This window comes from Onychostruthus taczanowskii, unplaced genomic scaffold (assembly GCF_017590055.1).
Source record: "Onychostruthus taczanowskii isolate IOZ18803 unplaced genomic scaffold, ASM1759005v1 scaffold377, whole genome shotgun sequence".
Taxonomy (NCBI): domain Eukaryota; kingdom Metazoa; phylum Chordata; class Aves; order Passeriformes; family Passeridae; genus Onychostruthus; species Onychostruthus taczanowskii.
This window is the reverse complement of record NW_024501204.1, coordinates 26,786-38,383: the sequence shown is the minus strand read 5'-3', so window position 1 is coordinate 38,383 and position 11,598 is coordinate 26,786. Positions and strand designations below refer to the sequence as shown.

General features: G+C 63.5%; 1 protein-coding gene across 1 annotated transcript in view; it reads left to right on the top strand.

Annotated features, from left to right (window-relative positions):
- Positions 1 to 3,675: 3,675 nt before the first annotated feature.
- LOC121339786 (glutamate receptor ionotropic, NMDA 2D-like) overlaps positions 3,676 to 11,598 on the top strand; it is a 16,458-nt gene continuing 8,535 nt past the window's right edge. Inside the window, exons 1-6 of the mRNA XM_041411875.1 lie at positions 3,676 to 4,054; positions 4,958 to 5,550; positions 9,073 to 9,187; positions 9,884 to 9,938; positions 10,290 to 10,305; positions 11,128 to 11,404. Coding sequence (XP_041267809.1) covers positions 3,680 to 4,054; positions 4,958 to 5,550; positions 9,073 to 9,187; positions 9,884 to 9,938; positions 10,290 to 10,305; positions 11,128 to 11,404 — 1,431 coding nt within the window. The 5' untranslated portion in view covers positions 3,676 to 3,679. The remainder of the gene's footprint in view (positions 4,055 to 4,957; positions 5,551 to 9,072; positions 9,188 to 9,883; positions 9,939 to 10,289; positions 10,306 to 11,127; positions 11,405 to 11,598) is intronic.

Genomic DNA, 11,598 nt, shown 5'->3' with positions numbered 1-11,598 from the left:
CCCAAATCTCCCTCAGGACACTCCTGGACCTGTATAGGAGGCTCTCCAGTGGTGGGTGAGCCCCTGGCTCTGCCGTCTGGTCATGAGGGGCTTCCCTCACTCCCTTCCCCTCACGCTGAAGGTCCCGACATAGCGGGCGGTCCTCCTCACCCACCTCATTCCGCCGTGGGGATCTCCACCGTGGCAGGGCTGCTGTCCCCACCGTGTCCCTTTTCCCTCCCCGTTGCTGTCGCGGTCACCCGAGCGTGGCCCTGGACTGGAAGCAGCTGCTGGACAGGTGATTAACAGCCTTCATTAGCGCATGGCCGCGGGGGCAGCGGCGCGTGGCCTGGCCCTGTCCCCAAGCTGTCCCCAAGCCGCCACCTGTACCTGTGCCACCAACTGTCCCTGGCTCAGTCCCCTCACCTGTCCCTGTCCCCAGCTGCCTCCTGGCCTGAGGCACCCACCTGTTCCCCCAGCTGTCCCCATCCCCTGAAGTGTCCCGGTCCCTGTGGCCACCATAACCCCCCACAGCTGTCCCCCAGTGTCCCCTCGTGCCCCACAGCCCCAGCTGGGCCCCCATAGCTCCCCCAGATTCTCCAGAGGAGGTTCAGGTGTCTGGGGGGGCTCCAAAGAGTAACTGGGAGGGGGCTCGGGGGGAATTTGGGGGTGCCGAGAGCTTTTGGGGGTGAGCGTGAGGGGGCTTTGGGGTCACTGGGGGGTCGGGGTCTCCGGGGTCCTTTCAGAGGCACGGAGGGGGTTGGGGGGTTCTGGCCAACCCTTCCCGACATCCCCAGCACCTCCCAGCACCCCAAAAACCCAACAACACCCCTCGACACCCCAACAACACCCCTGCAACACCCTGACACCCCAACAACACCCCAGCAACACCCTGACACCCCAAAACCTCCACAGTTCCCCTCCCTACAGCACCCCAAAGCCCCCCTCTTCCTTTTCCCCCGCGGGCTGGGACACCCCGAGACCCCCCGGGGGGGCAGGGACAGGGGGACACGGGGACAGCAGGACACGGGGACGGGGACAGACGGACAGCCGGCCCCGCCGCACCGCCCGCCTGCCCCATTAGTATTCTGCGAGCGGCAGCGGCTGCTGCAGGGCGGGGGGGGGCAGTGTCCCCAACCCCCCCCGTGTCCCCAACCCCCCCAGTGTCCCCTCCGTGTCGTCCCCCCCGGCCGAGATGAGGCTGAGCCCCCCGGAGAGGAGCTTGGGCCAGGTAGGACCTGGAGGGGGACACCGAGGGGACAAGGAGGGGTGGCACCAGGGGGTGGGGACACGGAGGGGACACAGCCGGTGTCGCCCGGGGGGAGACGGAGGGGGTGAGGACATTGACTTGTCACCCCGTTGTCACGGGGACGGTGACACAGCTTTGTCTGCTGCCGCTGCGGGGACAATGACACAAGGGGGTTGTGTCCCCCTCCGGCACGGGGACAGTTTGTCCTCGCTGGTGTGGGGATGGGGACACGGGTTTGTCCCCTCCTGCTGTTCTGGGGATGATGGTGACAGGCGTTTGTCACCCCCTGGTACAGGTTTGTCCCTGCTGTTCTGGGGACAATGACACAGGTTTGTCACACGCTGGCACCGGTTTGTTCCTGCTGTTCTGGGGACAGTGACAGGGGTTTGTCACCGTTGCTTTGGGGACAGTGACAGGTGTTTGTCCCTGCTGTTTTGGGGACAGTGACAGGGGTTTGTCCCTGCTGTTTTGGGGACAGTGACAGGGGTTTGTCCCTGCTGTTCTGGGGATGGTGACAGGGGTTTGTCCCCGTTCCTTTGGGGACAGTGACAGGGGTTTGTCACAGTTTGTCACCCCACCATTGTGGGGACAGTGACAGGAGTTTGTCACCCACCAGCACAGGTTTGTCACCCCACCATTGTGGGGACAGTGACAGCAGTTTGTCACCCACCAGCACAGGTTTGTCACCCCACCATTGTGGGGACAGTGACAGGAGTTTGTCACCCACCAGCACAGGTTTGTCACCCCACCATTGTGGGGACAGTGACAGCAGCTTGTCCCCGCTGTTTTCAGAATGGCAACAGGGTTTTGTGCTGGGCTGTTACTGGGATTACTGGTGGGCACTGGTGGTTACCGGTGAGCACTGGTGGTTACTGGTGAGCACTGGTATCTCCATGCCTGACCCTCTCCTGGTGCTGGGGGGTTACCGGTGGGCACTGGTGGTTACTGGTGAGCACTGGTGGTTACTGGTGGGCACTGGTGGGCACTGGTGGGCACTGGTATCTCCATGCCTGCCCCTCCCCTGGTGCTGGGGGGTTACTGGTGGTTACTGGTATTTACTGGTGGGCACTGATATCTCCATGCCTGACCCACCCCTGTTGCTGGGAGGTTACTGGTGGGTACTGGTATTTTCTGGTGGGCACTGATATCTCCATGTCTGACCCTCCCCTGGTGCTGGGGGCTTACTGGGATGTTACTGGTGGGTACTGGTGGGCTGTGCCTGACCCTCCCCTGTTGCTGGGGGGTTACTGGTGGGCACTGGTGTGCATTGGTGGGCACTGGTGATTACTGGTGGGCACTGGTATCTCCATGCCTGACCCTCCCCTGGTGCTGGTGGGCACTGGTGGTTACTGGTGGGCACTGGTGGTTACTGGTGAGCACTGGTGTTACTGGTGGGCACTGGTATCTCCACGCCTGACCCTCCCCTGGTGCTGGGGGGTTACCGGTGGGCACTGGTGGTTACCGGTGGGCACTGGTATCTCCACGCCTGCCCCTCCCCTGGTGCTGGGGGGTTACCGGTGGGCACTGGTGGTTACTGGTGAGCACTGGTGGTTACTGGTGGGCACTGGTGGTTACTGGTGGTTACTGGTGGGCACTGGTGTCTCCACGCCTGACCCTCCCCTGGTGCTGGGGGGTTACCGGTGGGCACCGGTGGGCGCCGCTGTGCCCGGGTGACCCCGTCCCCGGCGTGTCCCCGCAGGGCGCAGCGGCGGTGGCGCCTGACCCTCCCCTGGTGCTGGGGGCTTACTGGGATGTTACTGGTGGGTACTGGTGGGCTGTGCCTGACCCTCCCCTGTTGCTGGGGGGTTACTGGTGGGCACTGGTGTGCATTGGTGGGCACTGGTGATTACTGGTGGGCACTGGTATCTCCATGCCTGCCCCTCCCCTGGTGCTGGGGGGTTACCGGTGGGTACTGGTGGTTACTGGTGGGCACTGGTATCTCCACGCCTGCCCCTCCCCTGGTGCTGGGGGGTTACCGGTGGGTACTGGTGGTTACTGGTGGTTACTGGTGGGCACTGGTGTCTCCACGCCTGACCCTCCCCTGGTGCTGGGGGGTTACCGGTGGGCACTGGTGGTTACTGGTGGGCACTGGTATCTCCACGCCTGCCCCTCCCCTGGTGCTGGGGGGTTACTAGTGGGCGCTGGTGGGTACTGGCGGGCACTGGTGGGTCTGGTGAGCACTGGTGGGCACTGGTGGTTACTGGTGGGCACTGGTATCTCCACGCCTGCCCCTCCCCTGGTGCTGGGGGGTTACCGGTGGGTACTGGTGGTTACTGGTGGTTACTGGTGGGCACTGGTGTCTCCACGCCTGACCCTCCCCTGGTGCTGGGGGGTTACCGGTGGGCACCGGTGGGCGCCGCTGTGCCCGGGTGACCCCGTCCCCGGCGTGTCCCCGCAGGGCGCAGCGGCGGTGGCGCGATGAGCCCCCCGGTGCCCGTCCCCGCCGGCAGGATGCTGCTCGCCCTGGCCCTGGCCTGCGCCAGCCCCTTCCTGGAGCCGCCGGCGGCGCCGCGCCGCACGCTCAACGTGGCCGTGATCCTGAGCGGGGCCTCCTACGGCCCCGCCGGGCCCCGCCTGGCGCCCGGAACCTTCCGGAACTTCTCTCTGGACGTGAACCCCGTGGGGGTGGTGCTGAACGACACCAACCCGCGCAGCCTGATCGTGCGCCTGTGCGACGTGCTGTCCTCGCTGCGCATCCACGGCGTCGTCTTCGAGGACGACACGCGCTCCGAGGCCGTGGCGCAGATCCTCGACTTCATCTCGGCCCAGACCTCCGTGCCCATCATCGGCGTCAACGGCGGCTCCGCCATCGTCCTCACGCCCAAGGTGACGCCCCGGGACCACCCCGGGCGGGTTTAGGGACGCCCGAATGTCCCCAGGTGGATCTGGAACCAACCGGCTGTTCTCATCCCAACTGTCTCCAACCCCAGCCCTGTACAGGGGCACCCAAATGTCCCCAGCTGTGTCCAGAGCCACCCAGCTGTCCCCAACACAACCCCGGCCATGTCTTGTGTCACCCAGCTGTGCCCAGCCTAACCCCAGGTGTGTCCAGAGCCACCTGAATGTCCCCAACTGTGTCTAGGGGCACACAACTGTCCCCAGGTGTGTCCAGAGCCACCTGAATGTCCCCAACTGTGTCTAGGGGCACACAACTGTCCCCAGGTGTGTCCAGAGCCACCTGAATGTCCCCAACTGTGTCTAGGGGCGCGCAACTGTCCCCAACTGTGTCTAGAGCCACCTGAATGTCCCCAACCCAACCCCAGCTGTGTCTAGAGCCACCTGAATGTCCCCAACCCAACCCCAGCTGTGTCTAGAGCCACCTGAATGTCCCCAACCCAACCCCAGCTGTGTCTAGAGCCACCTGAATGTCCCCAACCCAACCCCAGCTGTGTCTAGAGCCACCTGAATGTCCCCAACCCCCCCCCAGCTGTGTCTAGAGCCACCTGAATGTCCCCAACCCAACCCCAGCTGTGTCTAGAGCCACCTGAATGTCCCCAACCCCAACTGTGTCTAGAGTCACCCAAACATCCCCAACCATGTGTAGATCCACACAACTGTCCCCAACCCCGTGGTCCCCAAACCCAACCACGTTCTATCCCCGCTTGACCATCCTCAACCCAACTGCCCCAACCCCAACCACGTCTAGTGTGACCCAGCTGTCCCCAACGTGACTGTCCCCAACCTGTGTCCCCTCGCCCCCCACACCCTCCCCATTCCCCCCCTCCGCAGGAGAAGGGCTCCACCTTCCTGCAGCTGGGCTCCTCCACGGAGCAGCAGCTCCAGGTGATCTTCGAGGTGCTGGAGGAGTACGACTGGACGGCCTTCGCCGTGGTCACCACGCTGCTGCCCGGCTACGAGGACTTCGTGGACTACGTGGAGGTGCTGACCGACAGCAGCTTCATCGGCTGGGAGCACCGCGGCGTGGTCACCCTGAACCTGACCGACGACCCCGAGGGCGCGCGGACGCGCCGGCAGCTGCGCGAGGTGACGGCGCAGATCCGGCTGCTCTACTGCTCGCGCGACGAGGCCGAGGCCGTGTTCCGCGCCGCCCGCGACGCCGGCCTCACCGGGCCCGGCTACATCTGGTTCGTGGTGGGCACCAACCTGGGGGGCAGCGAGCAGCTGCCCGAGCACGTGCCCGCCGGGCTGTTCGCCGTGCTGTCGGCCGGCTGGCGCGACGACCTGCAGCACCGCGTGCACAACGGCGTGGCCATCGTGGCCAAGGGCGCCGAGGCGCTGCTGCGCGACTACGGCTTCATCCCCGAGTTCAACAACGACTGCCGCGCGCCCAACGTCACCCAGATCAACGACAACCTGCACAGGTGGGGCGGGGGCGGCGCTGCTGGGGGCGTGGCAGTTGGGGTTTGGGGATGTTGGGGAGGTGCTGGTGGCGCTAGATGGGGTTGGGGTTGAGTTGGGGACAGCTGGGTTGGGGACAGCTGGGTTGGGGACAGCTGGGTTGGGGACAGCTGGGTTGGGGACAGCTGGGTTGGGGACAGCTGGGTTGGGGACAGCTGGGTTGGGGACAGCTGGGTTGGGGACAGCTGGGTTGGGGACAGCTGGGTTGGGGACAGCTGGGTTGGGGACAGCTGGGTTGGGGACAGCTGGGTTGGAGACAGTTGGGTTGGGGACATTCAGGTGGTTCTAGACGTGGTTGGGGTTAGGTTGGGGACAGTTGGGTTCGGGACAATTGGGTTGGGTCAGTTGGTTTGGGGACATTTAGGTTGTTCTAGACATGGTTGGGAACAGTTGGGTTGGGAACATTTAGGTTGTTCTAGACATTGTTGTGGTTAGGTTGGGGACAGTTGGTTTGGGGACAGTTGGTTTGGGGACATTGAGGTGGTTCTAGATGTGGTTGGGGTTAGGTTGGGGGCAGTTGGGTTGGGGACAGTTGGGTTGGAAATGTTCAGGTGGCTCTAGACATGGCTGGAGTTGAGTTGGGGACACTCAGGTGGCTCTAGACATGGCTTTAGACGTGGTTGGGGTTAGGTTGGGGACAGTTGGGTTGGGGACAGTTGGTTTGGGGACATTTAGGTGGTTCTAGACATGGTTGGGGACAGCTGAGTTGGGGACAGTTGGGCTGGGGACATTCAGGTGGCTCTAGACATGGTTTGGGTTAGGTTGGGGACACTCAGGTGGCTCTAGACATGGCTGGCGTTAGGTTGGGGACAGTTGGGTGACCCTAGACACAATTGAGGTCGGGTTGGGGACATCCAGGTGACCCTGGACATGGTTGTGATTGGGGTTTGGTTGGGTTGGGGACAGTTGGGTGACTGTAGACACACTCAGGGTGGGGTTGGGGACATCCAGGTGACCCTGGCCGCTCTCGGGGTCAGACTGGGGACATCCAGGTGACCCTGGCCGCTCTCGGGGTGGGGCTGGGGACATCCAGGTGACCCTGGCCGCTCTCGGGGTGGGGTTGGGGACATCCAGGTGACCCTGGCCGCTCTCGGGGTGGGGCTGGGGACATCCAGGTGACCCTGGACGTGGTTGTGATTGGGGTTTGGTTGGGTTGGGGACAGTTGGGTGACTGTAGACACACTCGGGGTGGGGTTGGGGACATCCAGGTGACCCTGGCCACTCTCGAGGTGGGGTTGGGGACATCCAGGTGACCCTGGACATGGTTGTGATTGGGGTTTGGTTGGGTTGGGGACAGTTGGGTGACTGTAGACACACTCGGGGTGGGGTTGGGGACATCCAGGTGACCCCCTCCCCATTCCCCCCCTCCGCAGGAGAAGGGCTCCACCTTCCTGCAGCTGGGCTCCTCCACGGAGCAGCAGCTCCAGGTGATCTTCGAGGTGCTGGAGGAGTACGACTGGACGGCCTTCGCCGTGGTCACCACGCTGCTGCCCGGCTACGAGGACTTCGTGGACTACGTGGAGGTGCTGACCGACAGCAGCTTCATCGGCTGGGAGCACCGCGGCGTGGTCACCCTGAACCTGACCGACGACCCCGAGGGCGCGCGGACGCGCCGGCAGCTGCGCGAGGTGACGGCGCAGATCCGGCTGCTCTACTGCTCGCGCGACGAGGCCGAGGCCGTGTTCCGCGCCGCCCGCGACGCCGGCCTCACCGGGCCCGGCTACATCTGGTTCGTGGTGGGCACCAACCTGGGGGGCAGCGAGCAGCTGCCCGAGCACGTGCCCGCCGGGCTGTTCGCCGTGCTGTCGGCCGGCTGGCGCGACGACCTGCAGCACCGCGTGCACAACGGCGTGGCCATCGTGGCCAAGGGCGCCGAGGCGCTGCTGCGCGACTACGGCTTCATCCCCGAGTTCAACAACGACTGCCGCGCGCCCAACGTCACCCAGATCAACGACAACCTGCACAGGTGGGGCGGGGGCGGCGCTGCTGGGGGCGTGGCAGTTGGGGTTTGGGGATGTTGGGGAGGTGCTGGTGGCGCTAGATGGGGTTGGGGTTGAGTTGGGGACAGCTGGGTTGGGGACAGCTGGGTTGGGGACAGTTGGGTGGGGGGCAGTTGGTTTGGGGACATTTAGGTGGTTCTAGACGTGGTTGGGAACAGTTGGGTTGGGAACATTTAGGTTGTTCTAGACATGGTTGGGGTTAGGTTGGGGACAGTTGGGTTGGGGACAGTTGGGTTGGGGACAGTTGGGTTGGGGACAGTTGGGTTGGGGACAGTTGGGTTGGGGACAGTTGGGTTGGGGACAGTTGGGTTGGGGACAGTTGGGTTGGGGACAGTTGGGTTGGGGACAGTTGGGTTGGGGACAGTTGGGTTGGGGACAGTTGGGTTGGGGACAGTTGGGTTGGAGACAGTTGGGTTGGGGACATTCAGGTGGTTCTAGACGTGGTTGGGGTTAGGTTGGGGACAGTTGGGTTCGGGACAATTGGGTTGGGTCAGTTGGTTTGGGGACATTTAGGTTGTTCTAGACATGGTTGGGAACAGTTGGGTTGGGAACATTTAGGTTGTTCTAGACATTGTTGTGGTTAGGTTGGGGACAGTTGGTTTGGGGACAGTTGGTTTGGGGACATTGAGGTGGTTCTAGATGTGGTTGGGGTTAGGTTGGGGGCAGTTGGGTTGGGGACAGTTGGGTTGGAAATGTTCAGGTGGCTCTAGACATGGCTGGAGTTGAGTTGGGGACACTCAGGTGGCTCTAGACATGGCTTTAGACGTGGTTGGGGTTAGGTTGGGGACAGTTGGGTTGGGGACAGTTGGTTTGGGGACATTTAGGTGGTTCTAGACATGGTTGGGGACAGCTGAGTTGGGGACAGTTGGGCTGGGGACATTCAGGTGGCTCTAGACATGGTTTGGGTTAGGTTGGGGACACTCAGGTGGCTCTAGACATGGCTGGCGTTAGGTTGGGGACAGTTGGGTGACCCTAGACACAATTGAGGTCGGGTTGGGGACATCCAGGTGACCCTGGACATGGTTGTGATTGGGGTTTGGTTGGGTTGGGGACAGTTGGGTGACTGTAGACACACTCAGGGTGGGGTTGGGGACATCCAGGTGACCCTGGCCGCTCTCGGGGTCAGACTGGGGACATCCAGGTGACCCTGGCCACCCTCGGGGTGGGGTTGGGGACATCCAGGTCACCCTGGACATGGTTGTGATTGGGGTTTGGTTGGGTTGGGGACAGTTGGGTGACTGTAGACACACTCAGGGAGGGGTTGGGGACATCCAGGTCACCCTGGACATGGTTGTGATTGGGGTTTGGTTGGGTTGGGGACAGTTGGGTGACTGTAGACACACTCAGGGAGGGGTTGGGGACATCCAGGGGACCCGGGCCGCTCTCGGGGTCAGACTGGGGACATCCAGGTGACCCTGGCCGCTCTCGGGGTGGGCTTGGGGACATCCAGGTGACGCTGGCCGCTCTCGGGGTGGGCTTGGACAGGTACTTCATGAACATCACGTGGGGACAGAAGGATTTCTCCTTCAACGAGGACGGGTACCTGGTGAACCCCTCGCTGGTCGTCATCTCCCTCAACAAGGAGCGCACCTGGGAGGTGGTGAGTGTCACCCTTGGGGACAGGGATGTCACCCTTGGGGACAGGGACGTTCCCCATCGGTGTTGCAGTTCTGGGCACGGTGACGATGCCACCACAGGGTCCCCAGGGCTCGGTGCCATCTGCTCTTCACCATCCCGCCCCCTCATCGCGCTGTCACGCTGTGTTGTCACAACAACGTGGCACCCGGGGGTGGCGGTGACATCTGAGCAGTGACGGGGACACGGCTCAGCCTCCTGCCCTGTCACGGTGACACCTTGGCTGGTGTCCCACCAAGGTGATCCTGTCATTGTCCCCAGCAGTGATGTCCCCTCGTGGTGACACCTGGTCCTGTTCCCCACACAGTGATGGCATCATTGTCCCCAGGGTGACACCCTGGCACGGTGACATTTCCTCTGCCTGTTGCCCACTGAGGAGACCCTATGATTGTCCCTAGCAGTGACACCTTGCCATGGTGACATCATGGTGACACCTTGTCCCGTTCCCCACCATTTCCCTACCACAGTGGTGGCATCATTGTCCCCAAGGTGACACCCTGGCACGGTGACATTTCCTCTGCCTGTTGCCCACCATCATTGTCCCTAGCAGTGACACCTTGCCGTGGTGACATCCCATCATGGTGACACCTTGGCCTGTCACCCTCTGGGTGTCCCCCACATGTCCCCACGTGTCCCCACATGTCCCCAAATGTCCCCCCAGGTGGGCAGCTGGGAGCAGCAGCTGCTGAGGCTCAAGTCCCCGGTGTGGTCCCCCTGTCAGTGGTGACATCCATCATGGGGACACCTTATCCACATGGTGACACCCCTGTCACTCTCTAGGTGTCCCACGTGTCCCCACGTGTCCCCACATGTCCCCATGTGTCCCCATGTGTCCCCACGTGTCTCCACGGGACACTGGGGGACAGCTGGGACACCGGGGGGACAGCTGGGGGACACCCGGGACAGCTGGGGGACATCCGGAACAGCTGGGGGTGGCACTGCCAGGTGGGGACACCAGGGACACCGGGGGGACAGCTGGGGGACACCAGGGACACCAGTGGGACAGCTGGGGGACACCTGGGACGGGTGGGACAGGTGGGGGAGGCACCGCCAGGTGGGGACACCAGGGACAGCTGGGGGACAGTTGGGACACCGGGGGGACAGCTGGGACAGGTGGGGATGGCACTGTCCAGGTGGGGGTGGCACTGTCCAGGTGGGGGACACCAGGGACACCTGGGGGACACCTGGGACACCTGGGGGTGGCACTGCCAGGTGGGGACACAGGGACACCTGGGGGACAGCTGGGAGTGGTACTGCCTAGTGGGGGACACCTGGGACAGGTGGGGGACACCTGGAACACCTGGGGGTGGCACTGCCAGGTGGGTGTCCCCAACACTTTGGGGGTGTCCCCAACCCAACGCTGTTGCCACTTTGGGGGTGTCCCACCACCCTGGGTTTGTTCCTACTGCCCTGGGGTTGCCCCCAATCTGGGGGTGTCCCCAAGGCCCTGGGGGTGTCCCCACCACCTTGGGGGGTGTCTACAGCAGTCTGGGGGTGTCCCCAAGGCCCGGGACACCTGGGGGTGGCACTGCCAGGTGGGGACACAGGGACACCTGGGGGACAGCTGGGAGTGGTACTGCCTAGTGGGGGACACCTGGGACAGGTGGGGGACACCTGGAACACCTGGGGGTGGCACTGCCAGGTGGGTGTCCCCAACACTTTGGGGGTGTCCCCAACCCAACGCTGTTGCCACTTTGGGGGTGTCCCACCACCCTGGGTTTGTTCCTACTGCCCTGGGGTTGCCCCCAATCTGGGGGTGTCCCCAAGGCCCTGGGGGTGTCCCCACCACCTTGGGGGTTTCCCCAGGACCCTGGGGGGTGTCCCCACTCTGAGGGTGTCCCCACCACCTTGGGGGTGTCCCCAAGACCCTGGGGGTGTCCCCACAAGCTTGGGGGTGTCCCCAAGACCCTGGGTGCATCCCCACCACCTTGGGGGTGTCCACAGCAGTCTGGGGGTGTCCCCAGGAGCTTGGGGGTGTCCCCAGGAGCTTGGGGGTGTCCCCACCACTTTCGGGGTCCCCTGCAGCCCCCCGCCCTTTGAGAAGAAGTGCTGCAAAGGTTTCTGCATCGACATCCTGAAGCGCCTGGCGCGGGCCCTGGGCTTCACCTACGACCTGTACCTGGTCACCAACGGCAAACACGGCAAGAAGATCGATGGCGTCTGGAACGGCATGGTGGGGGAGGTGGGACCCCCAGAAACAGCCCTGTGCACCCCAAAAACACCCCTCTGCACCTCAGAAACACCCCTCTGCACCCCAAAAACAGCCCTCTGCACCCCAAAAACACCCCTCGGAACCCCAAAAACACCCCTCTGCACCCCAAAAACACCCCTCTGAACCCCAAAAACACCCCTCTGCACCCCAAAAACACCCCTCTG